The following is a 27,250-nucleotide window of genomic DNA, read 5'->3' as shown; positions in this document are numbered from 1 at the left end:
CCAGTCGGGGCGCCGGTTCTGTCCTGGTTGCTCCTCTTCCAGGCCAGCTCTCTGCTGTGGCCCGGGAGTGCAGTGGAGGATGGCCCAAGTGCTTGGGCCCTGCACCTGCATGGGAGACCAGGAGAAGCACCTGGCTCCTGGCTTCAGATCAGCGTGGTGCGCCGGCCACGGTGTGCCAGCCACAGTGCCCATTGGGAGTCCTCCCAATGGAGGTGAACCCACAGAAAAAGAAAGACCTTTCTCTCTGTCTCTCTCTCTCTCACTGTCCACTCTGCCTGTCAAAAAAAAAAAAAAAAAAAAAAGAGAGATTTATTTATTTATTTGAAAGAGAGAGAGAGAAACTTTTCATCCACTGGTTCATGCCCCAAATGGCTGCAGTGGCCAGAGCTGGGCTAGTCCAAAGCCAGGAACCAGGTGCTTCCTCCGGGTCTCCACGTGAGTACAGGGACCCAAGCACTTGGGCCATCCTCTGCTGCTTTCCCAGGTGCATTAGCAGGGAGCTGGATCAGAAATAGAGCAGGCCGGCGCCGTGGCTCACTAGGTTAATCCTCCATTTGCGGCGCTGGCACACCGGGTTCTAGTCCCAGTCAGGGCGCTGGATTCTGTCCTGGTTGCCCCTCTCCCAGGCCAGCTCTCTGCTGTGGCCCGGGAAGGCAGTGGAGGATGGCCCAGGTCCTTGGGCCCTGCACCCGCATGGGAGACCAGGAGGAAGCACCTGGCTCCTGGCTTTGGATCAGCACGGTGCGCTGGCCTTAGCGGCCATTGGGGGGTGAACCAACGGAAAAGGAAGGCTTTTCTCTCTGTCTCTCTCTCTCACTGTCCACTCTGCCTGTCAAAAATAAAAAAAAATAAAGAAAGAAATGGAGCAGCAGGGACTTGAGCCAGTGCCCATGAAGGATGCTGGCGTAGCATGAGATGGTTAACCTGCTGCACCACAATGCCACTGCAGGAATTTTTTTTTTTTTTTTTTTTTTTTTTGACAGGCAGAGTGGATAGTGAGAGAGAGACAGAGAGAAAGGTCTTCCTTTTTGCCGTTGGTTCACCCTCCAATGGCCGCCGCGGTAGCGCGCTGCGGCCGGCGCACCGCGCTGATCCGATGGCAGGAGCCAGGTGCTTCTCCTGGTCTCCCATGGGGTGCAGGGCCCAAGGACTTGGGCCATCCTCCACTGCACTCCCTGGCCACAGCAGAGAGCTGGCCTGGAAGAGGGGCAACCGGGACAGGATCGGTGCCCCAACCGGGACTAGAACCCGGTGTGCCGGCGCCGCAAGGCGGAGGATTAGCCTAGTGAGCCGCGGCGCCGGCTGCAGGAATTTTTTTTAACTACAAGTCTTAGCTTAGTAGCAATAGGGCTGGCTATTTCTTTGAACTGCATGGTTATGCTTTTCAGAGCATTGCTCTGAGTTAGAGAGTTCCCTGGTGCAGTTGTTCCTGTTATCTCTGTGTTTTCCTTCTGATGCCTGTGGGAGGTGTGGTGGTGTCCCCTCCCCACTCTGTGTTGTTATTTCTTCCTCCTCTCCTGTTGGGCATTCTGCCGAGAGGTTTATTTAATTTTATTTTTAAATGTGTTTTATTTTAAAAATTTACTTTATTTTATATTTTCAGAAAGAAGCAGCTTTTGCTTTAATCAAAAAGCTTTTAAGTAACTTTTCTTCTATTGTAGTATATACATTTATTGCTATAAATTCCCTTTTAAGCATGCCTACTGCATGGCACAAATCTGGCTCCCTTTTTTTTTTTTTTTTTTTTTTGACAGGCAGAGTGGACAGTGAGAGAGAGACAGAGAGAAAGGACTTCCTTTTGCCGTTGGTTCACCCTCCAATGGCCGCCGCGGTAGGCGCGCTGCGGCCGGTGCACCGCGCTGATCCGATGGCAGGAGCCAGGTGTTTATCCTGGTCTCCCATGGGGTGCAGAGCCCAAGCACTTGGGCCATCCTCCACTGCACTCCCTGGCCACAGCAGAGAGCTGGCCTGGAAGAGGGGCAACCGGGACAGGATCGGTGCCCCGACCGGGACTAGAACCCGGTGTGCCGGCGCCGCTAGGCGGAGGATTAGCCTATTGAGCCGCGGCGCCAGCCATGGCTCCCTTTTTGTTTAATGATTTCTGACTTCAGCGTAGTAATGTTGATACTGTGTTGGAGAAAATGGTCTTTATGAGACAGACTTATGGGCTAATGTGGAAGGTAAACATTTCAGAACCATTTTTATTTGAAAAGGCGTTTTTTTTTAAACAACTGAATTGTATACTTTATGGATTTTTCTTTTCATTTTTTATCTTTTAAAAATATTTATGTTTTTGTTTTTATTTGAAGAGCAGAGCAGCAGAGAGGGAGAAATAGAGATTTTCCGTTCCTGAGTTACCGTCCGAAATGGCCACAGCAGCCAGGCCTGGCCAGGCAGAGGCCAGGAGCCAGGAGCTCCCTCCCTGTTCCTCAGATGGGTGAAGGAGCCCGAGCACGTGGGGCACCTCCAGCTGCCTTAGCAGGTGCATTAGCAGGGAGCTGGGTTGGAAGCAGGAAGCCGTGGCCTGAGCTAGACTCGATATGGGGCGCTGATATTACAAGCACGGCAGCCCTGGCCCCCAAACCGTATCTCAACCCCTGTGTCAAATGTTCATGTGCTTAGAAGGACGATCACAGCGTTAAACATGTACTCGGGGCCGGCACTGTGGCACAGTGGGTAAAGCCACCGCCCGCAGTGCCGGCATCCCATATGGGTGCCGGTTCAAGACCCGGCTGCTCCACTTCCCATCCAGCTCTCTGCTATGGCCTGTGAAAGCAGTGGAAGATGACCCAAGTGCTTGGTCCCCCATGCGGGTGCAGGGCCCAAGCACTTGGGCCATCCTCCACTGCTTTCCTGGACCACAGCAGAGAGCTGGACTGGAAGAGGAGCAACTGGGACAGACCCCAGCACCCCAACCGGGAATAGAACCCGGGGTACCGGCACCGCAGGCGGAGGATTAGCCTAGTGAGCCGCGGCACTGGCCCCGCGTGGGAGACCCAGAAGAAGCTCCTGGTTCCTTCGGATCAGCGTGGTTCCTGCCATTGCAGCCAATTAGGGAGTGCCATCGAATGGAAGACCTCTCTCTGTGTAACTCTGAGTTTCAAATAAATAAATAAATCTTTAAAAAAAGTATACACTAAAAAAAGAAAATTTCTTTCTTTTTTTTTTTTTTTTTAAAGATTTTATTATTTGAGAAGTAGAGCTACAGAGAGAGGGAGAGACAGAGAAAAAGGTCTCCCATCCGCTGGTTGACTTCTCAAATGGCCGCCACCTCTGAAGCTGGGCTGATCTCAAGATAGGAGCCAGGGGGCCAGTGCCGTGGCTCACTAGGCTAATCCTCCGCCTGCGGCGCCGGTACCCCGGGTTCTATTCCCGGTTGGGGTGCTGGGGTCTGTCCCAGTTGCTCCTCTTTCAGTCCAGCTCACTGCTATGGCCCAGGAAGGCAGTGGAGGATGGCCCAAGTGCTTGGGCCCTGCACCCGCATGGGGGACCAGGAGAAGCACTTGGCTCCTGGCTTCGGATCTGCGCCGGCCGTAGGAGCCATTTGGGGGGTGAACCAGTGGAAGGAAGACCTTTCTCTCTGTCTCTCTCTCTCTCACTGTCTAACTCTGCCTGTCAAAAAAAAAAAAAAAAAAAAAAAAAAAAAGATAGGAGCCAGGAGCTTCTTCCGGGTCTCCCACATGGGTGCAGAGGCCCAAGCACTTGGACCATCTTCTACTGTTTTCCCAGGCCATAGCAGAGAGCTGGATCGGGAGTGGGGCAGCTGGGACCAGTGCCCATATGGGAAGCCGGTGCTACAGGCGGAGGCTTAGCCCACTATACCACAGCACCAGCCTCAGAGGAAAAGTTCTTTAAAGGTTTTTTGATGAAAACCAAAGTTGGTTCTTTGAGAAAACGAAATTAAAAATAAAATTTTAGGGGGCTGGCACCGTGGCACACTAGGTTAATCCTCCACCTGTAGCGCTGACATCCCATATGGGCGCCGGGTTCTGTCCCGGTTGCTCCTCTTCCAGTCCAGCTCTCTGCTGTGGCCTGGGATAGCAGTGGAGGATGGCCCAGGTCCTTGGGCTCCTGCACCCCCATGGGAGACCCGGAAGAAGCGCCTGGCTCCTGGCTTCAGATCGGTGCAGCTCCAGCCGTTGCAGCCATTTGGGGGGTGAACCAATGGAAGGAAGACCTTTCTCTCTGTCTTTCTCACAGTCTATAAACTCTACCTGTCAAATAAATAAATAAATAAATTTTTAAAGTAAAATGCATTTTCAAAATAAGATAAACTTCTAGCCAGATTTATCACAAGAAATGAGAGAGGGGCTGGCATTGTGGCATAGTAGCATAGTGGGTGAAGTTGCTGTCTGTGACCTGGCATCCCATATGGGTGCTGGTTCTTGTCTCAGCTTCTCCACTTCCAATCCAGTTCCCTGCTAATGGCCTGGGAAAGCAGCGGAGGATGGCCCAGGTGTTTGGCTCTGCCACCCACATAAAGACCCCAATGAAGTTCCTGGCTCTTGGCTTCTGCCAGGCTAAGTCCTGGCTGTTGCAGCCATCTGGGGAGTGAACCAGTGGACAGATCTCCCTGTCTCTCCCTCTCTCTCTGTAATTCTTTCTTTGGGGAAGATAAATAAATCTTTAAAAAAGAAAGAAAGAGGCCGGCACCGTGGCTTAACAGGCTAATCCTCCGCCTTGCGGCGCCGGCACACTGGGTTCTAGTCCCAGTTGGGGCACTGGATTCTATCCCGGTTGCCCCTCTTCCAGTCCAGCTCTCTGCTGTGGCCCGGGAAGGCAGTGGAGGATGGCCCAGGTCCTTGGGCCCCGCACCCGCATGGGAGACCCAGGAGAAGCACCTGGCTCCTGGCTTCGGATCGGCACAGCTCCAGCCGTTGCAGCCATCTGGGGAGTGAACCAGCGGATGGAAGACCTCTCTCTCTGTCTCTGCCTCTCTCTGTAACTGTCTTTCAAATAAAATCTTAAAAAAAAAAAAAAAAAAGTTGGCTGGCGCCGTGGCTTAACAGGCTAATCCTCCGCCTTGCGGCACCGGCACACCGGGTTCTAGTCCCGGTTGGGGCGCCGGATTCTATCCCGGTTGCCCCTCTTCCAGGCCAGCTCTCTGCTATGGCCCGGGAAGGCAGTGGAGGATGGCCCAAGTGCTTGGGCCCTGCACCCGCATGGGAGACCAGGAGAAGCACCTGGCTCTTGGCTTTGGATCAGCGCAATGCGCCAGCCGCAGTGGCCATTGGAGGGTGAACCAACGGCAAAAGGAAGACCTTTCTCTCTGTCTGTCTCTCTCACTGTCCACTCTGCCTGTCAAAAAAAAAAAAAAAAAAAGAAAAAGAAAAAGAAAAGAAGTAACCAAATTGAATAATAAGGAATGTTAATATTAAGTTTGTCTGTTTCAGGTCTTGGCATGGTGACCCCTGTGAATGACCTCAGAGGGTCAGATTCGATCGCCTACGACAAAGGGGAGAAGCTGCTGCGGTGCAAACTGGCCGCCTTCTACAGGCTGGCCGATCTCTTCGGGTGGTCCCAGCTCATCTACAACCACATCACAGTGAGTCTGCCGGGAGGGCGGGGCGACAGCACCTCCTGCTCCTCAGAGTGAGGGGCGTTGAGCTCCCCTTCCGGCCTCTGACCGCTGGCTTGGGGTGCAGTTAGGAGAGCAGGAGTTCTTTCAAACTTCTGTCTTGCGCACTGCCCTGTTAAATGAGTGTTTGCTACTTACAGGCCGGTCCTCGAGTCCTTTTTATGCTCTCAACCTTAAGAATGAAGATATTTTCTTTGCAACTCCGACTAAAGCCTTCTGTCTCTCGCAGTTTCTTTGGTCACTCCAGTGTTCACCACTTTTCAGCATTATCAGGACCTGTCTTTTCTTCAGTTTGTGACTGACAAATACTGCTGGCTGTCCACTTCCTCTGTACTCAGCACTGTGTTCTGTCAGGACTGACACCCGTCCCGCCCTGGAGCAGTCCCTTCCCTGGCTTGTCTGGCCTGCATCTCGTGGCCCGTCGTTTCCGTCACAGTCTGCCAGGCTTGTGCCGGTGCCTGCTCCTCTGACAGCCAGGTCCTGCTGCAGGCGCTCTGCCCAGGTCGCTCCCCCTGTCTCGGGGGCCCACACCACCACCACCCGGCAAGCCCAGCCGGTCTGTCTCACACACGCATAACCTCTCTTCCCTGTCTCCAAAGGCCCGACCTTATGACATCACAGAACACACGGGCGCCTCCCTGACATCTCTGTGTCCATTCTGTACGCTGCTGACCGGGGTCCTGCCTCTCTCTCCAGCCGGACTTTGCCTTCTGGTCATGGAGTCCCACTTGCCGCCTTCTCTGAGCTGACCCGTTGGCGAGTTTCCTTTCTCTTCGCTGAGTCTTCTGTAGAGCAGCGTCTCTCTCTGAAGTGCTTCCTTCCTTTGCTGTTTAAACTTGTTCCAATCTTCCACTTTTTTCCATTTAATTCAGTTTCTTTTATTAGATATTTTAAATGATTAATATAGTGCCTACTTATTGTAACGTGTGACCCTTACACAGATGTCTAAGGTTAGGCTGCCTCCTGGGTTGCCTGCATCCCATATCAGAGTGCCTGGTTTGACTCCCGACTACTCTGTACTTCCTCCAGCGTTTTGCTAATGCTGCTGGGTGACAGTAGATGATGGCCCAAGTACGTAGGTCCCTGCCACCCACGTAGGAAACGAAGATGGAGTTCCTAGCTCCTGGCTTCTGCCTGGCCTAGCTGTGGCTGTTGCAGGTGCTTGGGGAGTAAACCAGTGGATGGAAGATCTCTCTCTCTCTCTCTGACTCTGCCTTTCAAATAAATAAATAAAAATCATTTAAAAAAATACCATAGTCTTGCCAATACTACTTTTTCTTGTAGCACCCTGTATTAACAGGTGTTTGATTATTGAAATCTTCGCTGCATATTCTTTCACTCGGGTAGGTTTTTCCACATATGGGCTCAATCAGACTCCATTGTGGACTCAAAGGAGTGTGATGGACCAGTGCCCAGAGCTTGGTCCTGATTTCTGCCACAGATAATGAGTTGGCTTTCCTTTATCTGGTCTCCTTGTCACTGCTAAGGTGAACTTTTTATTAAGGTGAAGATTCTGCACAGTAAAAATTTTAATTTATTGTTTATTTTCATGTACTTGACAGAGTAACAGGAGAGAGAGAGAGATACCTTCCATTTGCTGGTTCACTCCCCAAATGCCACAACAGCCAGGGCTGGGTCAGGCTGAAGCCAGGAGCCAGGAATTCTATCTGGCTCTCCCCCATGGGTGGTGGTGCCCAAGCACGCAGCCATCATCCCCTGCTTCCCAGGCGTACTGGCAACACACTGCGTGGGGAGCAAGTTGGCGTGACGTGGATTAGCACTCTGGAACGGGGGTGGTGCCCAAGGGGCTGTTTCCCCCCGGCACCTCAGCCACTGCTCAGCCAGCACTCTGGTGTGAGCTGGCCGTGTCGCCCGAGTGGGCTGCAGCTCGTGTCCTGCTTTGACCCCTGTGCTTCCATCCATTCTGTGCCTTGCTCGTCAGTGTCTCAGCCACAGAAGGGGCAGCTCCGTGGAGGAGTCGTCGTGGTCTCTGCTGTGGCTGCAGGACCAGTAGGGACACAGTAACTTCCTGTCGGGCGAATGGTGCAATGCCGTCTCCAGCCGAGCAGAGTCATGAACAAGAGCTCCCTGGGGCCTTTTGATACGTGGTCCTCAGGTGCTAGCCCCTGCCAGGTGCCTGCTGGCCATTGCACTGGGCGCAGTGTTCTAGGGGAGCCCTGATGCCCGGTGGTAGCCTGAAGCCATGCATGTTTGTGGTTCCAATGGGAAACATGATCCCGGACTTCAGCAGTGGCCTCCCGTCCTGCTAGGAATGCTGTATACGTGGTTGAATTGCTTCACTCGTTCTTTCCTCCTGAAATTGTTTAGGAATTGGCAGAATTAGAATGTTCAGTGCTCACACGTCTGTGAGTGATCTCCTTGGGGCCTACTTCTGAGCAAAAAGAAACCCAGATTATCAGAAATACTTCTTGTGTCTGTGAGGCAGAGCTGGAGTCTGGAGGAAGGATTGTGTTTCTCCTTTTTTTTTTTTTTTCTTTTTGACAGGCAGAGTGGACAGTGAGAGAGAGAGACAGAGGGAAAGGTCTTCCTTCCGTTGGTTCACCCCCAAAATGGCCGTCACGGCTGGAGCTATGCCAGTGCGAAGCCAGGAGCCAGGTGCTTCCTCCTGGTCTCCTTCATGGGTGCAGGGCCCAAGCACTTAGGCCATCCTCCACTGCACTCCCGGGCCACAGCAGAGAGCTGGTCTGGAGGAGGGGCAACCGGGACAGAATCCGGCGCCCCAACCGGGACTAGAACCTGGGGTACCGGCGCCGCAGGTGGAGGATTAGCCTAGTGAGCCATGGTGCCGGCCTTTCCTTTTTTCTCTCTCACTATTTATGACATCCTTTTTTGTTTTGCAATCTGGTTGTTATCAGTGCTTAACAGAAATATCTATCAGTGTAACAAAAAAGTGCTAACAGGTCATGCTGTCCTCTTTGAAAGAGGGTAACAGGGATTTTCTGATAAAGGGATTGGAAAGCACGGACAGGTGTAAGAGGATTGGAGATGATCTGAATTAGATGTTTGTTTTAGGACTTGGGAAAGGGCGCCAGGATAGGGTGCTACCGGGAGCTGGTGGCCCTGAGCCATGGGCTCCACCTTTATCCTGGTGTCTGTGGGATGCTGTCCAGGTTTGACACCTGGAGGACTTGGCACGTGCTTGGTGCCCTGTGCTGGAGACAGGGTCTTTTTTTTTTTTTTTTTTTTTAAATTTAAGATTTTATTTATTTGAAAGGCAGACTTACAGAGAGAGAGAGAGAGAGAGAGAATCTTCCATCCAGGTGGCCACAATGGCCAGCGTTGGTCTAGGCTAAAGCTTCATCCGGGTCTCCCATGTGGCTGCAGGGGCCAAGACTTGGGCCATCCTCTGCTGCTTTCCCAGGCCACAGCAGGGAGCTGGATCGGAGGTGGAGCAGCCGGGACTCGAACCGGCGCCCATATGGGGTGCCGGCATCGAAAGAGGCGGCTGGAGTGTGTGGTGTTCAGGGAGTGAGCTCTGCCGTGGCAAAGCCTCATCCCCCGACACGGAGGAGGGCGTAGCCGCGTGGGCAGATGGGGAGACCCTGCCCTGGAGTGTTGCTCTTTGTGCTCTCTCCTGGTTTCATTTCACTTTAGACTCAGGGGATTGTGTATTTTAAGCTTTTTACATTAAAATATGTTGATTTGTTAAGCTCATAGTTGAAAATCCATCTTAAAGAAATAAGTCAAAGCAGAAAATGTTATGAAAAATATGTTAATTATAGCTTTATTTTTGATAATGAAAAATTTTAAGATTAAATGTCCAACATTAGATAGGAAATGACAGAATTATTCAGTAATTTGAGGGCATGTTACATACTATGAAAACCATGTTAACATTTAAACACAGAAATGAGAACATTTGAAATTGTCCTGTTTACAGCTGTGTGAACTATGCTTACGTATCGGTGAAGACAGGCGAGCCGGCCCGGGGTGGATGGGCGGGGTTTCTGGTGGAGCAGGCAGCGTGCAGAAGGGGCCGCGAAGAGCTCAGGCGCTCGTGGGCTGCAGAGGCCTGGGCAAGGAGGTTCTCCTGCCGCTTCCAGCCCGGTGTGAAGTGATGGCGAGCAGTGCCCTGTGCTCTGGGCTAGAAGAGACCAGCAGATGGGGGCAGGATGGAGAGGCTGGAGCGGACTCCATGTGCCGAGAAATACAAGAGTGGCCTTGCGGGTCAGCACGGGGAGGGAGGAGCAGGAGTGATGGGTGCTGGGGAATCATGGTTGGAGAACTGTGTTGGGCTCCTGCCTTCTGCGTACTCACACAGTACTTGCAGTGCGTGAAGATTAAATTTGAAACTTCAGGGACCACCCCTCCCTTAAAAAAAAAAAAAAAGAGCCTTTAGCCTGGTGGTTGATATGCCCATGTCCCACACTGGAGGCTACCATTTGATTTGTGGCTCAGGCTCCTGACTCCTGACTTCTGTGAGCCCTGGGAGGCAGCAGTGATGCTGACATGGTTGGGTTACTGCCAGCCAGGGGAGACCTGGGTTGAATTCTGGTGTTGGCTGGTCTGGCTCTGGCCCCAGTCATTGCAGGCTTTTGGGGAGGGAAACAGCAGGTGGAAGCTCTCTGTCTCTTTCTTTCTTTTTCTGTTTCTCCCTTTCTTTGCTTCTCAAATAAGTAAATAAAATTTTAGGGCCAGTATAGGTAAAAATCGTTAATGTTTTACTTGTGATCTAAGGAAAGTATCTTAAGAGATAGAAAACACTTATCATAAAAGAAAAGATTAATAGATTTGATGACATTTAAAGTGAACAGATTTCTCATCTAAAAGATACTGTAAATAGAATGAAGTGAAAACCACCATCCAGGGGCCGGCGCCGTGGCGGAGCAGCTCCAGCAGGGCACACAGGTGCCAGTTTGAGTTCCAGCTGCTCCACTTCCATTCCAGCTCCTGCTGATGCCCCAAGTAGTTGGACCCCTGCACCCACTTGGGAGATCTGGATGGGGTTCCCAGCTCCTGGCTCCAGCCCTCTGGCTGTTGTGGCGTCTGGGGAGTCTACCAGTAGATGGAATTATCTCTTGAATAAATAAATAATAAAAACATTTAAGAACTCAGGTGCTGTGAACATTCTCGTACCTATCTCTGGTGTCCACGTTCGAGTTTCTCACCCAGGAGGGGACAACAGTTATTTTCCAGAATGTCTACCAGCAGTGCACGGCAGTCCTGTGCTTCTGCAGGCGTCTTCACAGAGATCAGACTGGTGTCTGAGACAGAGTTGTTGTGGACTGACAGTTTGCTGGCTCCGAAGGAGCTCAGCATCTTTTCCAGTATTTCACAGACATGTTCCCTTCTGTGACTTTATTTTCTTGTCTTTGTGCATTTTACACTGGTTTGTCCTTATCTTATTGATAGTTATTGTCTTTAAGTCATTCTGGGTATTAACTTCTGTTGGCTACAGCTGGGGCCAGTTTTTTTTAGAAATTTATTTTGGTGATAACAAGTTTTTGGTTTTTTTTTTTAATATTTATTTATTTGAAAGGCAGAGTTACAGAAATGGGGTGGGGTGAAGGCAGAGAGGAAGAGAGAGAGAGGTCTTCCATCCACTGGTTCACTTCCCATATGGCCATAATGGCCAGGACTGGGCGAGGCAGAAGCCAGGAGCTTGGGACTGCACCCATGTCTGCCATATGGGTGGCAGGGACCCAAGTACTTAACCCATCACCTGCTGCTTCCCAGGGTCTGCGTTGACAGGAAGTTGGATTTGGCAGCCAGACCAGAAATTGAACTCAGGCATGCCAGTATGGGGTGCAGGTGTGTTAAACACTGGGCTAAATGTCTGCCCTCCCCTTTTTTTTCAGATTTATTTGTTTATTTGAAAGTCAGAGTTAGAGAGAGGTCTTCCATCCGCTGGTTCACTCCCCAGATGGCTGCAACGGCCAGGGCGGGGCCAGGCCAAAGCCAGGAGCCGGGAGCTTCTTCCAGGTCTCCTATATGAATAGCAGGGGCTCAGGCACTTGGGCCGTCTTCTGCTCTTCTTAGGCCAATAGCAAGGAGCCGAATCAAGTGCAGCAGCCAGGACACGAGCCAGCACCCATGTGGAATGCTGGAATCCCAGGCGGCAGCTTTACCGCAATCCACCGACCACCCTCCCTTTGTTATTCAAAAGTGTGGGGAGATGGGCCTGCACTGTGGCATAGCAGTGCCGGAAGCCCATATGGGCGCCGGTTCAAGTCCCGGCTGCTCCTCTTCCAATGCAGCTCTCTGCTATGGCCTGGGAAAGCAGTGGAAGATGGCCCAACTCCTTGGGCCCCTCCAACCATGTGGGAGACCCAGAAGATGCTCCTGGCTTCAGATCAGCCCAGCTCTGGCTGTTGTGGCCACTTGGGGAGTGAACCAGCAGGTGGAAGACCTCTCTCTCTCTCTCTCTCTCCCTCCCTCCCTCCCTCCCTCCCCTCCTTCCCCTCCCTCTTTCCTTCCCTCTCTCTCTCCTTCCCTCCCTCTCTGTCTCTTTCTCTCTATCCCTCTCTCTCCTTCTGTCCCAGCCCCTGGCTCTCTGTAACTCTGCCTTTCAAATAAATAAGTGAATCTTTTTATAAAAAAAGCGAGAGTGTGGGTGAACGAGTTCTCATGCTGAGTCACTCCAGATACCCACAACAGGTGACACGTTGAGGCTGGGAGCCAGGAACTCACTCCTGATCTCCCACGTGGGTGGCAGGAACCGAATCACGTAGTCATTCGTGAGGTGCCGTGTGGCATCTCCACACGTATGTCCAATGTGTGGTGAGCAGTCAGGTAGTTGCCACATTCAGTGCCTCAGACGTTTTTCTTCATTTTGGGATGTTCAAAGCCTTCTCTGTAAGCTATTTTGAAATATCCCATGCAGTTTTGTCAGCCGTTATCACCTCTTGCACGAGAGTGTTGGAAGTTCCTCTTCCTGTCTGCCTGCCCTCCCTGCCACCGCCCAGGCTGTCTGAGCACTGTTCTCTTCCCCACCTCTTCTTCTTCTTTTTTTTAAGATTTTATTTATTTTATTTGAGAGGTAGAGTTACAGACAGTGAGAGGGAGAGACAGAAAGGTCTTCCCTCCGTTGGATCACTCCCCAAATGGCCACAACAGCTGGAGCTACAGGATCTGACGCCAGGAGCCAGGTGCTCCTCCTGGTCTCCCACGCGGGTGCAGGGCCCAAGCACTTGGGCCATCCTCCACTGCTTTCTCAGGCCACAGCAGAGAGCTGGCCTGGAAGAGGGGCAGCCAGGACTAGAACCGGCGTCCATATGGGATGCCAGCGCCGCAGGCGGAGGATTAGCCTGCTACGCCATGGCCCCGGCCCCTGTTCCCCACTTCTTAGCTTCCACATGTAAGTGAGAATGTGTGATTTTTGTCTTTCTGTGTCTATTTATTTGGCTTAACAATATCTTCCAGTTCCATCTGTGTTGCTGCAAATGCCAGCATTTCATTCTCTCTATGCCGCAGAGTGTTTCACTTTGTACCTGGCCATGTACTCCGTGTGCTGGTGGGTACTTACACTGACTGCAGGCTGGGCTGCTGCGACCGGTGCTGCAGTAGACACGTGAGCGCAGGGTCTCCGAAGTGCTGATTTCATGTCCTTGGATATTGAGGGATCATGTACTGGTTGTAGTTGTAGCTTCTTTTTTAAAGATCTATTCATTTATTTGAAAGAGTTACAGAGAGAGGTGAAGAGACAGAGGTATCTTCCATCTACCGTTTCGTTCCCCAGATGGCTGCAGTAGCCAGGGCTTGGCCATGCTGAAGCCAGGAGTCAGGAGCTTCTTCCTGGTCTTGTGGTCTTGCATATGTCTGACGAGGGCTTTTCCCAGGCCACAGCAGGGAGCTGGATCAGAAGCAGAGCAGCTGGGACTTGAACCAGTGCCCATGTGGGATGCCGGCTCTGCAGGCGGCCTCACCCGCTGCGCCCCAGCAGCAGCCCCTCAGTCTCCGGGAGCCCCTTCCACCCTGTCTGCTGTACGGCTGTGCTGCCTTCGGCCCCACCAGCAGCATGAGAGTCCCCTCTTGTGACCTCCTTGCCAGCGTGGCGTTGTCTTCCACAGCCGCTCTGACTGCAGTGAGAGGATGCCTCATTGTGAGTGTGATTTGCATTTCCCTGATAATTAGCCTGTTGAACATTATTTCACATACATGTTGGCCATTTGTATATTTTCTATGGAGAAGTGGTTGTTCCAGTCATGTGCCCATTTTTAAAATGGATTTTTTCTCATTTTGTTTACTTCTTTGTTTTACTTATTTCTTTGAATTTTTTTTCCTGTCGAGTTATTTGAGTTCTTTTTAAGATTTATTTATTTGAAAGGCAGAGTGACAGAGGCAGACAGAGACGTGGGGCAGGGCAGAGGAGATCTGTCCACTGGGTCACTCTCCCAGCGGCTGCAGTGGCCTGGGCTGGGCAAGGCCAGAGCCAGGAACCCGGAAATCCATGCCGGTCTTCCTCATGACTGGCGGGGGCCCAAGTGTTTGGACCACCTTCTGCCTCCTTCCCAGGCACATTAGCAGGGAGCTGGATCAGAAGCAGAGCAGCTGGGACTTGAACCAGCACTCTGATAGGGGATGCTGGCACTGCAGGCTGCCCCTTAACCTGCTGCACCACATTGCAGGGCCTGTCTGAGGTCTTTGGATATTATGGAAGTTAACCCCTTGTTGGATGAATAGTTCTCAGATATTTTCTTCCATTCTCTAGGCTGTCTTCACTCTCTTGATGGTTCCCTTTGCTGTACAGAGCAGCACGGTTTTTATAGCAAAAATAGAAACCAGCGGCCAGTGTTCGGGCACAGTGGGTTAAGCTGCCACTCCTGATGCCAGTATCCCATATCTGAGAGCTGGCAGGTGCCTAGGAAGGCTGCAGAGATGACCCAAGTACTTGGGCTCTTGTCGCCAGTGTGGGAGGCCAGGATGGAGTCCCTGACTCCCAGCTTTGTCCTCGCTGAGTCTTAGCTATTGGGGTCATTTAGGGGTTGAAAAAACAGGTGGGAGATCTCTTCTCTGTCTCTCCTTCTGTCTGTCGCTCTACCTTTCAAATAAATAAGTATATCTTAACAACAACAACAGGCGCCGGCGCTGTGGCCTAGCAGGTAAAGCCGCTGTCTGCGGTGCCGGCATTCCATATGGGCGCCAGTTTGAGTCCTGGCTGCTTCACTTCCAATCCAGCTCTTTACTATGGCCTGGGAAGGCAGTAGGAGATGGCCCAGGTCCTTGGGCCCTTGCACCCATGTGGGAGACTTGGAAGAAACTTTGGCTTCGGATCTGCCCAGCTTTAGCTGTTGTGGCCATTAGGGAGAGAACCAGTGGATGGAAGACCTCTCTCTGCCTCTGAAACTCTGCCTTTCAAATAAATAAATAAATCTTTGAAAGCAACAACAACAGCTGAAAGCCATGTCCACTCCTGGAAGGAAGAATAGACACGTAAACTACATTGGCAGTGAGAGTAAATAAGCCCCAGGCATGTGTATGGCAGCATGGAGGAGCCACTGAAAACACGCCCGGTGTGATTCCACTGTGTGCAGTTCACGGGTCAGACAGGCCCAGTGAGGTTCCACCGTGTGCAGGTCACAGGACACACAGGCCCAGTGCGGTTCCACCGTGTGCAGTTCACGGGTCAAACACACCCGGTGCGGTTCCACCGTGTGCAGGTCACAGGTCACACAGGCCCAGTGCGGTTCCACCGTGTGAAGGTCACAGGTCACACAGGCCCGGTGCGGTTCCACCGTGTGCAGTTCACAGGTCACACAGGCCCAGTGCGGTTCCACCGTGTGAAGGTCACAGGTCACACAGGCCCGGTGCGGTTCCACCGTGTGCAGTTCACAGGTCACACAGGCCCAGTGCGGTTCCACCGTGTGAAGGTCACAGGTCACACAGGCCCGGTGCGGTTCCACCGTGTGCAGGTCACAGGTCACACAGGCCCAGTGCGGTTCCACCGTGTGCAGTTCACGGGTCACACACGCCCGGTGTGATTCCACCATGGGAAGTTCACGGGTCAGACAGGCCCAGTGCGGTTCCACCATGGGAAGTTCACGGGTCACACACGCCCAGTGCGGTTCCACCGTGTGCAGTTCACGGGTCAAACACACCCGGTGCGGTTCCACCGTGTGCAGGTCACAGGTCACACAGGCCCAGTGCGGTTCCACCGTGTGCAGTTCACGGGTCAAACACACCCGGTGCGGTTCCACCGTGTGCAGTTCACGGGTCACACACGCCCGGTGTGATTCCACCATGGGAAGTTCACGGGTCAGACAGGCCCAGTGCGGTTCCACCGTGTGAAGGTCACAGGTCACACAGGCCCGGTGCGGTTCCACCGTGTGCAGGTCACAGGTCACACAGGCCCGGTGCGGTTCCACCGTGGGAAGGTCACAGGTCAGACAGGCCCAGTGCGGTTCCACCGTGTGAAGGTCACAGGTCACACAGGCCGGTGCGGTTCCACCGTGTGCAGTTCATATGTAAAAAGTGTTGTTATATTGCTTAGAGATGACTGCATCTAGCAAGTCTATGGGAAAAGAAAAAGGATATTTAATATGTAGCTAAAGTAGTGGTTATTTCTGAAATATTGGGGAAGTGAATTGTCTTCGGAAATACTAGAATTATTCTGGTAGATCATCAACTGATTAATAGGAACGTGGTTTTCTGGCTTGTTATATTTAAGTAGTCATATACCTTCTAAATACTCTTGTATGCGTGGTTTCAAAATAAAACTGTTTAAAATAAGTGGTGAGGTGCCAGTGAGACCCCTGTCCTCTGTGGTGAGCTACCCGTGGGGCCCCTGTCTTCCTCCGTAGTGAGGTGCCCCGTGGGACCCCTGTCCTCAGTGGTGAGGTGCCTGTGGGACCCCTGTCTTCCTCCGTAGTGAGGTGCCCCATGGGACCCCTGTCCTCAGTGGTGAGGTGACGTGGGACCCCTGTCCTCAGTGGTGAGGTGACGTGGGACCCCTGGCCTCCGCGGTGAGGTGACGTGGGGCCCCTGTCCTCCATGGTGAGGTGACGTTTGACCTCTGTCCTCAGTGGGGATGAGAAGGGAGCTCAGGGTATCTTCAGCAGTGCAGCCAGTTCTTGGCAGAGCTAGGATTTGAACTTGAGTCTTCCCCTGACTTTGGATCTGGTTTTATTATCCCCATCCGAGCACGCGAAGCAAGCAGGTGAGTTTCAGGTAAACATGAGGTAAAGTAGACAGGATGGGTGGACACGTGAGGACTGAGGTGTGTTGCATACAGAGCTCGGTCTGTGTGCTGTGTTGGTAGGTGAATGTCTGCTCAGTGCAGGAAGGGACTTCTCGGTGATTACGTCTCAAGTTGCTCTGTCCGTCCCAGCGCATCATCCGCTCTCTGCGAATGTTTGCTCCGTGAGGAACGAGGCAGCCCCCTCGCTGGAACCGCCCAGGCAGGCCTGGGGTGTGTTTCAGATGGGGCCACAGGAGAGGTCACTGCACTACCGAGAAGTAGGACTTCCCCGTGAACACTAAACCCCACCTAGCTAACCCTGAGAGCTCTGGGTCTCTTCATCTAGTCCAGCTTCATCTTTAGGACATCTTTGGAGTCCATCCCCAAATCGTTATAAAAGCTAGGTTGAATTGTTTTGAGGGCAGGACTCTCTTTCCCATTGCTGAACCGTGCGTGCCAGGTGCCCCGTCTGTACCGGGGCGCTGGGCACACAGGCTGGGGCGTGAGCACGAGCTGACACAGCCCGTCGAGAGGAGGGCAGAGGCTGCTGTCATGGGTGGTCTTGTGACCGCCGCCGTCCTCTAGGCGTGAGGATTAGTGGAAGTCACAGCATCAGTCTCGGTCTTCGTGCCTGACCTGCGGGCTGGCCGGTGGAGTCGGCGGACTCGGTTCGTTGACGTCTCGCGGGGCCACTGTAGGACTGCGGCTTTTGCATAAGTCAGTTGCCGTGGGGCGTCCAAGGGACACTTTCTAGGGTTTGATAAACGGAGTGGCTGCAGTGTGTCCTGGGGGCACCCTGGACCTCCTGGCCCTGTGGCCTGAAAGCGAGGCGGGCAGGTCGCGGCCGGAGCTGTGAGCTGACTCAGTCGCTGTCCCCACAGACGAGAGTGAACGCCGAGCAGGAACACTTCCTCATCGTGCCTTTCGGACTTCTCTACAGCGAGGTGACTGCGTCCAGCCTGGTAAGGCGTCCTTGTCCTTGGCATCGTGGCTGCACAGGTCCTGCCTGGTACTAGACACCGCTGGGGCTGTGTTTGGAGAGTCGGGAGCTCTTCAGACTGGGTGTGAGTAGTTGCTCTTGGGGTAACTCGAGTCTTCCTGGCATTTTACGTCACTGTCCTTATTTTCAGGTTAAGGTGAATCTCCAAGGAGATGTCGTGGACCGTGGAAGTACCAACCTGGGCGTGAATCAGGCCGGCTTCACCTTGCACTCTGCGATTTATGCGGCGCGGCCAGACGTGAGGTGCATCGTGCACATCCACACGCCCGCAGGGGCCGCGGTGAGTGGCCACCGCACCGCGCACAGCCACACATGCACAGGGCCGCGCACAGCCACACGCCCACAGGGCCGCGGTGAGTGGCCACCGCACCGCGCACAGCCACACGCCCACAGGGCCGCGGTGAGTGGCCACCGCACCGCGCACAGCCACACATGCACAGGGCCGCGCACAGCCACACGCCCACAGGGCCGCGGTGAGTGGCCACCGCACCGCGCACAGCCACACGCCCACAGGGCCGCGGTGAGTGGCCATCGCACCGTGCACAGCCACACACCCACAGGGCCGCGGTGAGTGGCCACTGCACCGTGCACAGCCACACACCCACAGGGCCGCGGTGAGTGGCCATCGCACCGCACCATGCACAGCCACACATCCACAGGGCCGCGGTGAGTGGCCACCGCACCGCGCACAGCCACACATGCACAGGGCCGCGCACAGCCACACGCCCACAGGGCCGCGGTGAGTGGCCACCGCACCGCGCACAGCCACACATCCACAGGGCCGCGCACAGCCACACGCCCACAGGGCCGCGGTGAGTGGCCACCGCACCGCGCACAGCCACACGCCCACAGGGCCGCGGTGAGTGGCCATCGCACCGTGCACAGCCACACACCCACAGGGCCGCGGTGAGTGGCCACCGCACCGTGCACAGCCACACATGCACAGGGCCGCGGTGAGTGGCCATCGCACCGCACCATGCACAGCCACACGCCCGCAGGGCCGCGGTGAGTGGCCATCGCACCGCACCATGCACAGCCACACATCCACAGGGCCGCGGTGAGTGGCCATCGCACCGTGCACACCGGCATGCCCACAGGGCCGTGGTAGTGGCCATCGCACCGTGCACACCCGCACGTTTGCCCATGGGGCCGCGGTGAGTGGCCATCGCACCGTGCACACCCGCACGTCTGCCCGTGGGGCCGCGGTGAGTGGCTGCCCCCAGCAGCTCATATTTGGGCATGTGCAGTTGGAGGCGTGGCCTGTCTCTCAGTTGCCCTTGCTGTTGTGACCAGTCAGCACGCCTGATGTTGGCTTTGAAAACAGAGCAGTTCTCCCAGCAAGTTAACTCTTTTCAAAGGTTTTTTTCTTTTCCTCGTGAAGGATCCATTTCCTGTCTGATTTCTGAAATTCCTATAACAAGTCTGAAACTGTAGATTAGCAGTTGGCAGGCCCCCCGGCATGAGGCTAGGGTCAGATTCCAGTGCATCAGGGCTGTGCGGAAGTCGCAGTGACAGCGGTGGCAGTGCCTCCTTTGGAGAAGTCGGAAGGCGGTAGGGAGGGGCTGCTGTGGGCTCGGCGAGGAGAAGGATGCTCGGGGTGAGACAGGCTGTGAGGAAGGAGCCGAGGGACGGGGTGTGTGCTGGCGCACAGTAGGGAGACTGAGAAGGGGCCGGTGCTGGGGCACAGTGGGCTGAGCTGCTGCCTGCAGTGCCAGGATCCCACATGAGTGCTTGGGCCCTTGCGTCTGATGGGAGACCCAGTAGTTCCAGGCTCCTGGTTTCAGCTTGTCACAGCCCAGGCCATTGTGGCCTTTTGAGGCGTGAACCAGCAGGTGGAGGATCTCGCTCTATAATACCTCTGCCTTTTAAATGAATAAAATAAATCTTAAGAAAAAAAAAACAAACAAACAAACAAAGCAACTGAAGGGCTAAGTCCCAAGGAAGGAAAGCTTGTAGCTGCATCACAACCGTGGCTCCTGCTTATCTCACTTGGAACACAGGGTTCTTGATCAGAGTCTGAGCCTTACCAGATCGGTGCTTCTGCAAAGGATATACTTTTCCCGTAAAGGAATCCTGGTCCTACCTGATAGGTCAGCGACTCGTTCACTCCCCCCGGTGTCAGCACCAGTCAGGGCTGGCCAGAGCCCTTCCTAGTCTCCCACATGGGTGGCAGGGGCCCAAGTAGTGGGAGCGTCGTGTGCTGCCTCCCGGGTGCTTAAGTAGGAAACTGGACTAGAGTAACTGGGACTGGCTCCCGTGTGGGCTGTGGGTGTCCCCAGCACCACTTAACCTGCTGTACCACATGCCCCCAGACAGCTGTTTTCTTAACCTGCTGTACCACATGCCCCCAGACAGCTGTTTTCTTAACCTGCTGTACTGCATGCCCCCAGACAGCTGTTTTCTGGGGAGAGGGAATTCCCTCTTACATGAAGACTAATACTTTGAAAGGTAAGTGTGTTATTGTTTTTAAGGCATTAATTTTTCTCTGTGGAATTGTGTTTTTAGATATTATTTGAGTTTTGGAGCCTGTTAGTCTAAGGTTATAATGGTGTGGTCTATAGAAGGCACATTCTGGGGCTACTTTGGGGGAATTTAGAAAACTTCAGGGCTATATGAACGCTTTCTACTTGGAGACTCAACTTTAAATGGTTGTGGAGAATTGATATTACACAGTGTATGACCCTAAAACGTGAAGAATTTGGTTTACCTGGTTTGGCCTGCTTTGATCTTGCCTGCAGCCTGGATGAGAGTGCACAGCGGCCTGACAGCACTCGGAGCTTCCCTGTGCTCAGCGCCAGTGTGGCCGCTCCGCGGGCCGGGCTGGAGCCGTGCTGGAGCCGAGCTGCTTGCGCTGTGAGGCCGCACTGACTGCGTTCAGCTGCGGCTCGGGCTGCTTTTTGAGGCTCGCCCGGTTTTGAGATAGCTTCAGTTTCTCAGTGTGGAGTGGGGGTGCAGGCAGGTGTCTCTCAAGGTCGTGGGTTCATGGGTTCAGTGTTTCCATGAAAAGGCATCTAAAACATGTCCCTCTCCTACCGTTCCTTTTTTTTTTTTGGACAGGCAGAGTTAGAGAGAGACAGGAGAAAGGTCTTCCATTGGTTCACCCCCTAAATGGCCACTATGGCCAGCGCGCTGCGTCGATCCGAAGCCAGGAGCCAGGTGCTTCTCCTGGTCTCCCATGGGGTGCAGGGCCCAAGCACTTGGGCCATCCTCCACTGCACTCCCGGGCCACAGCAGAGAGCTGGCCTGGAAGAGGAACAGCCGGGACAGAATCCGGCGCCCCAGCCGGGACTAGAACCCGGGGTGCCGGCGCCGCAGGCGGAGGGTTAGCCTAGTGAACTGCGGCGCCGGCCCCTACCGTTCCTGTGAGGAGTGTGCCTCCCTTCACGGCGGCTGCTTGTCCCCAGGTGTCTGCAATGAAGTGTGGGCTCTTGCCCATCTCCCCGGAGGCGCTGTCTCTCGGAGAAGTGGCTTACCACGACTACCACGGCATCCTGGTGGATGAGGAGGAAAAAGTCTTGATTCAGAAAAATCTGGGACCTAAAAGCAAGGTCAGTAGGTCGGTCCTGGCCCCTGCAGGGCAGCGACGGAGAGTGGCCGGCGCCTGGCCTGGCTCCAGAGGGCTCCCTCGTTTTCCCGTCAGGTTCTTATTCTGCGGAATCACGGGCTCGTATCTGTGGGCGAGAGCGCCGAGGAGGCCTTCTATTACATCCACAACCTCGTGGTCGCCTGTGAGATCCAGGTGGGTGCGTGGGAGTTTCCCGGCTCCGGTGGGTTTGTGATAGTTGTCTTGCAGGGATGAGTCCTTGAGCAGTCTCTGCCCAGGAGGAGCTCACGGGCCTGGAGACGGACGGGGACCAGCACCGTTGCAATGACCGATGTTGACAAGATCCCAGGGCTTCTTGCCTCCAACTTTTACTTTTCAGTTGCATAGTTCACTGTCATTTGTGGAGTCCTGGTGTGTGCCAGACTAGGGAGCAGGTGCCTTTTGTGTGTCCTTCTATGGTGACTCCATTTGGCCTTCCCAGCTCCTTCTGAAGAGGCTGTGGTGGGGTGGAGACTCGCGCGGTCCCACAGCTGTGAGAGCCCTGGGGCCAGCCTGCTCCAGCCACGCCCTCTCTGTCTGACTTGGGTGTCTGGGCAGGGAGGTCCAGGTGCTCTGCAGGACCTTCCTCCGCCAAGTGTGAGTGCCAGCGCTTTGCCATGTCCAAGGGAAACCTGAGAGCAGCTTTGGGATCCGCCTGTTTCTCCTGCCCCGTGTGTTTCACTCGGCTCCTCCAGCGGTTGTCTGGAGGGCCCTGAGCCCGTGACTGCTCACAGCCGTCTGGTTCTCTGGGTCTCCACGAGGTGCTCAGTCACGCTGTCTGCTTATTTTGGGAAAGGTTCGAACTCTGGCCAGCGCAGGAGGACCAGACAACTTAGTGCTGCTGGATCCCGGGAAGTACAAAGCCAAATCCCGATCTCCAGGGTCTCCGGCAGGGGAAGGCACGGGGTCCCCTCCCACGTGGCAGACTGGTGAGCAGGAATTCGAAGCCCTCATGCGGATGCTTGACAACCTGGTAAGAACGGCGATAAAGGTTCTGCTGTGAAGGCACACCCTGAGTCACTGCTCGTTCGGGACCCAGAGTTCACGGGGAAGCCCAGGGTTACGTGCGAGTCAGCCACGAAGCTGCAGAGACAGCCTGGTGTGGGCTCCGTGGGGACAGGTTGCTGGTGACGAGCAGAGCGAGCCCGGCAGAGGCACCCCACGTCAGTTGGGTGTTTGGGTTTTCGCTGTGACCGCAAGTTCTAGGTGTGTTGAACCCGAGTACCGGCTCCACGGAAGCCTCTGCCTTCCCCCTGCGTACTGCACGGGGTCTCATAGCCCAAGCTGAGGCTGGGCGGAGACGGAGCTGGGTACTGGACTTAGGCTCTGTCGTGGGACTTGGGCAACCTAACCAGGAGGCTGAACTCCCTCCCCAGGGGAGGCCATCTAAGTGGTGGGGACGTGCGGAGGTGTCAGGTCAGTGTTGCCGTGGCAGCAGGGCTGTCGGTGAGGCCACTGGTAGGATAGGTGGCCTCAGGAGGCAGGAAGCTCGCCTTTTCTGCAGAAGCGAGCAGGAGGAGTTGGTGGGTCTGGTGGTCCTCACGGAGACTGCACTTCAGAGAGCGTGGGCTGAGTCTCCTGCTGGGAGCAGGTGGAATGGACCAGCCGTGGGGGAAGGGCGGACAGGAGCAGAAAGCTGGCAGGGAAGTGGAGGCAGCAGCTGGGTTCAGGTGGCAGCTGGGGTGGCATGACTGCAGGCCGGTGGAGGGTGGGGTGGAGGGCAGCAAGACCCCTGCACACCGCAGCTGCACAGCCCCGGCCTCGCGGTCACGGCTGTGATGTCTCGCCGCCTTCCACCGGGAAGTCAAGGGGAAGCAAGAAGAGCAGCGTGCCTTTCGTGTGCATTCAGTACCTTCTAGAAGGAAGAGAGGAAATCAGAACTAGGCAGTAACTCTGGTTTGATGGGGAGGACGCTTGTAAGTGAAACGGTGACCAGGAAGTGTGTCTGTTGCTGAGTGTCCTCCATGGCCCCTCGCGGTGGCCACGTCGGTGTCGGTGGGCTGTGTGGTTTGTAAGGAGTGAGCTGGACAGCATGTTCTGACTCGGGTCTGAGAGCTGCATTTGTCGTTTGATAATCATTGACCACAGTAAGCAGCAGTTGAAGATGCCCACCCTGTAAGAAAGGTTTCATTTTAGCATTTATAGTTAGAAGATACACTAAGTAGTTTCTCAAAAAAATTTCAAGCTATAATTTCAATTTCTCAAATAAGGAAGAAATACTTGTTTTAGCTACAATGTTTGCTTTTACCTCTAATTTAGGTTTGACAGCACTTAAAGGGGGAAAAAGTCCATTCCCTGTTGAGATGAAATGCCGTGCCCCTGGGTCTGTCCCGAGTCCTGGAGATGGCTCGGAGGCCCGGCGCTCTGAGCAGGGGGAACGCACATACACGGGGGCTGTGTTCTGACGGCAGCCCTTGTATAGTGGAGTCGTGCTCAGAGTGGGAACAGGGCGGGGGGCCGCTCACCTGTCTCTTAGAGGAGTCAGGCGACAAAACCAGGATTCCCCAGTGGAGTGGTGGGTCGTGAAGGGGTCCATGGGAGCACAGCCCAGAGTCGGGGGAGAAGTCTCGAATCGAGAGGGTGTTGCCGGAGCTCTCAGCCGGCAGCAGCAGGCTCCGTGGTCTTCTGTGCCGGGGCCTGGGGCCTTCCACGTTGCTCTCTGTCTCACAAAGCTGTCACCTGCCTGTGCTGTCAGACTGAGCACGTTGGCTTTCCACGGGTTCTGGGGGTTAGGAGTGCAGGCACAGCTACACGCAGCTTCGAGAATCAGAGATGGCAACCAGAGTGTGTCCAGGGCTGCTTCTCACCAGAAGGCTTGGCTGGGGCCAGCATTGTGGCACGGTGGGTAAACCTGCCACTGGCCACACCGACATCATATTTGGGTGCCAGTTTGTGTCCCAGGTGCTCTACTTCTGATCCGGCTCCCTGCTAATGGTCTGGGAAAGCATCAGAAGATGGCCTGAGTGTTTGGGCCCCTGCCACCTACGTGGGAGACCTGGAGGAAGCTCCTGGCTCCTGGCTTTGGGCTGACCCAGCACTGGCTGTGGTGGTCACCTGGACAATGAACTGGCAGATGCAAGATCTCTGTCTCTCCTTCCCGCTCTGTAACTGACTTTCAAATACATACATACATACATACATGCATGCATACATACATACATACATGCATGCATAAAGAAATCTTGAAAAAGAAAAAGGGCTCAGCTAGGGGAGGATCCACTTCCGGGCTGCCTCAGGTTCCGTTTCGTGGAGCTGTGCCAGCCGTGGAGAGAGGAGCGGGGTTGGTGTGGCCCAGCCCATCACCTTTTGTTAGGGATTACAGGGGGATCACCACTGTCCGCCCGTCCACCTGATGCTGAGGGCTGGAGTGGAGAGTGGGGGGCGCCAGCCTGTGCTGAGTTGGCCCAGCAGAGGTGTGAATTAGGGCTGCATCTTCGGAAGCACAGCGAGTGGTCCTGAGGCGGGACCACAGGCCGGACTCCAATGTCGGCCTCGGCGTCTGCCGAGAACCAGCTGGGCGGGCCGTGCGGATCTGGTGTTTCTGGAGGTCACCGTGCATGTCGGCTGAATTAAGATGTCGAGCAGGTTGATTGATGAAGCCTGTGCAGCACCTGTGTGTTCTCAGTTTAACTTCCTGTGCAGTAGAACACGTACACAGGACAGCACCCAGACTGCCAGTGTCCACTTCCAAACCTGAGCAGGCCCCAGGCCCCTCCTGCGGTGACCGTCGCCTGTCTGCTGCTCACAAGTGGCGAGCTCTTGTGTTTGCTCTCTTGTTGCGAACATCCCGCGTGGGAGTCACCGCACCGTTGCGTGTGCTCGGTTAACCCTTGCTGCAGTGTGGTGTAGCACGGCTCTCACACTGCTGCTCACGGGTGCTTCTCGTCTCTGCCCGGGAGCGCCTGTGTGCCTGGCAGTGGCCTCGCTGGCTCAGAAGGTACGCGTGTGACCGGCCACGTCTGGGAGCTGCACTAGTGACCGTCTTTCACTCTCTTTGGACCCTAGGGCTACAGAACCGGCTACCCTTACCGATACCCTGCTCTGAGAGAGAAATGCAAAAAGTACAGCGATGTGGAGGCTCCCGCCAGTGTCACAGGCCACTCCCTCGCTAGTGACGGCGATGCGGGCACTTGCTCCCCTCTCAGACACAGTTTTCAGAAGCAGCAGCGGGAGAAGACAAGGTGGCTGAACTCTGGCCGGGGCGACGAGGGTCCTGAGGAAGGGCAGAGTGCAAGCAGTCCCAAGTCGAAGACTAAGGTGTGGACGAACGTAGCACACGATCACGTGAAACCCTTGCTGCAGTCTCTCTCGTCCGGTGTCTGCGTGCCAAGCTGTATTACCAACTGCTTGGTCTGTGCCTACCTTACTGTTCGTAGTTAGATGATGTAGAGCAAGTTGGGGGCTGGGGCTTCGGAGGCTTTGGGAATCCTGCCCTTGTGACCCAGCGGCCACGGGACCCCTCCTCGCCAGGCCTCTTTCAGTCTGAACCCAACCCCCGTTACGCCCTAGATAAAATCAAGTGAGGCTGTCTGCTTGGAACTGCTGAAGACCTGGCGTTCCTCTCCGTACCGTAGCCTAGGCCGACTCCGCGCGGCACGAGACGGAGCTCTGGAGCAGGCCTTGTCTCCCAGTGCCTCGTGCACCCCGTGCCCTCACGCTGCGGGCCCTGCGGACCCCGCGGCGGCCTCCTGTCGCTCCAGCCTCATCTTTAAGGCTTCGGCGTTTTCTTAAGCAGTTTTCCCTTGCTACTCACTGGTCTGTCTTCCGCTGCCCCGCCCCCCTCCACATTGATCCCCTGCTCTGTCCCAAAGCCTCCGAACGCCAGGCCAGCCGCCCTCTGCATGGACGGTTGCATGCAAGTAGACGGCCATCGCGGTGAGTCTCCCGACTGCTGCTGGGTGCGGCACAGCCACCTGCAGGCCCCCGCGACAGACGCCACCATGGGTGCTTTGTGTCGGTACTAACGTTCCCGAGGGTCGCTCCGACGTCCCGCAGCCAGTGTTCCTCTTGAGAGTGGTGCTTACCGCTCCTGAAACCCAGCAGTGAGTCTGGCCGCCCCGGCCTGGCCCATTCCTGAAATCCTGGCCTGGCGTCCTGAGAGGAGACCAGGCTGGGGCGGGCACCTTGCGTGGCTGGGTCAGCGGCACTGAGCGAGGTGTTCCCCAGGCACAGCAGGCAGCCGGAGCAGCAGAGGGCGCTGTTCCTTCCCCTGTAGCACTGCTCTTTCTATATTTATTTAAAAAACCAGTTTTGTCTTCCCCAGGTGTTTTCCTGACGCCCAGCTGGGGAGAGTCCGGTGCTCCTGAGCAGTTGGCCAGGCAGGCGGGGCCCTGCGTGGCCCTGGCTGGGCTCAGAGTGTGGAGTGCACCTCTCCTGGTTCCCCTCCCGGCCTCCTTGTCTCCCTTTTTTCTTCTTTCTTTTCATTTTTGTATTTTTTATTTGTTTTCCTTGTTAAAGGGAGGGGTTAAAGAGACGCGGTGGTGACGCGCACTCGGTGCTGCCTTGCGTGATGGAGTTGTGGGCAGGGCGTCCGCAGTGGCCAGAGCCGAGCTCGCTCACGTTAGGCTTCCTAGTCAGAGTGCGCACGGCAGGGGACTCTCCCCACACGCACATTTTTCTTACTCTTTGGAGTAAATTCCATGCGGTGGTCCCAGGTTGGTATATTTTAACTTACAATAACTGTTGTTACTTTTTCAAAGTGATGCTTCTGAGGTTGTTTTCATGTTTTGACTAAAACTCATGGTTAATAAAACGCTGGAGTTGTCTTTATCTGAGAAGATTGCCGTCAGTGAGTACCCTGGCTCCATGCCCATCCCACGCTCCCCACAGTGGCTCAGCATCCGACGTTTCGTTGCTTCCTCCAAGTCCTCTGGTGTGTGGCTATCATGGTGCCTCCCGACAGTGCTCTGAGAGGCGACTATCGCTGTCTGAGGCGGGCTCGTTTACAGTCAG

At 54.7% G+C, this 27,250-nt stretch overlaps 1 protein-coding gene across 10 annotated transcripts in view; it reads left to right on the top strand.

Moving 5' to 3' along the window:
• The window catches only part of ADD1 (adducin 1), an 83,713-nt gene that overhangs the window by 46,491 nt on the left and 9,972 nt on the right, over positions 1–27,250 (top strand). For 6 of the 10 annotated variants that reach the window (XM_062213260.1, XM_062213258.1, XM_062213259.1 and 3 more), the window contains exons 4-10: positions 5,394–5,545; positions 17,597–17,677; positions 17,846–17,995; positions 21,120–21,263; positions 21,356–21,454; positions 22,095–22,271; positions 25,304–25,648. In XM_062213260.1, the coding sequence (XP_062069244.1) occupies positions 5,394–5,545; positions 17,597–17,677; positions 17,846–17,995; positions 21,120–21,263; positions 21,356–21,454; positions 22,095–22,271; positions 25,304–25,648 (1,148 nt within the window). The remainder of the gene's footprint in view (positions 1–5,393; positions 5,546–17,596; positions 17,678–17,845; positions 17,996–21,119; positions 21,264–21,355; positions 21,455–22,094; positions 22,272–25,303; positions 25,649–27,250) is intronic. The other 4 variants (XM_062213263.1, XM_062213261.1, XM_062213268.1 and 1 more) reach the window with 1 other exon arrangement.

This window comes from Lepus europaeus, chromosome 16 (genome assembly GCF_033115175.1).
Source record: "Lepus europaeus isolate LE1 chromosome 16, mLepTim1.pri, whole genome shotgun sequence".
Lineage (NCBI taxonomy): Eukaryota > Metazoa > Chordata > Mammalia > Lagomorpha > Leporidae > Lepus > Lepus europaeus.
Note: the sequence above shows the minus strand (reverse complement) of the source record. Positions and strands in the feature narration are given on the sequence as shown.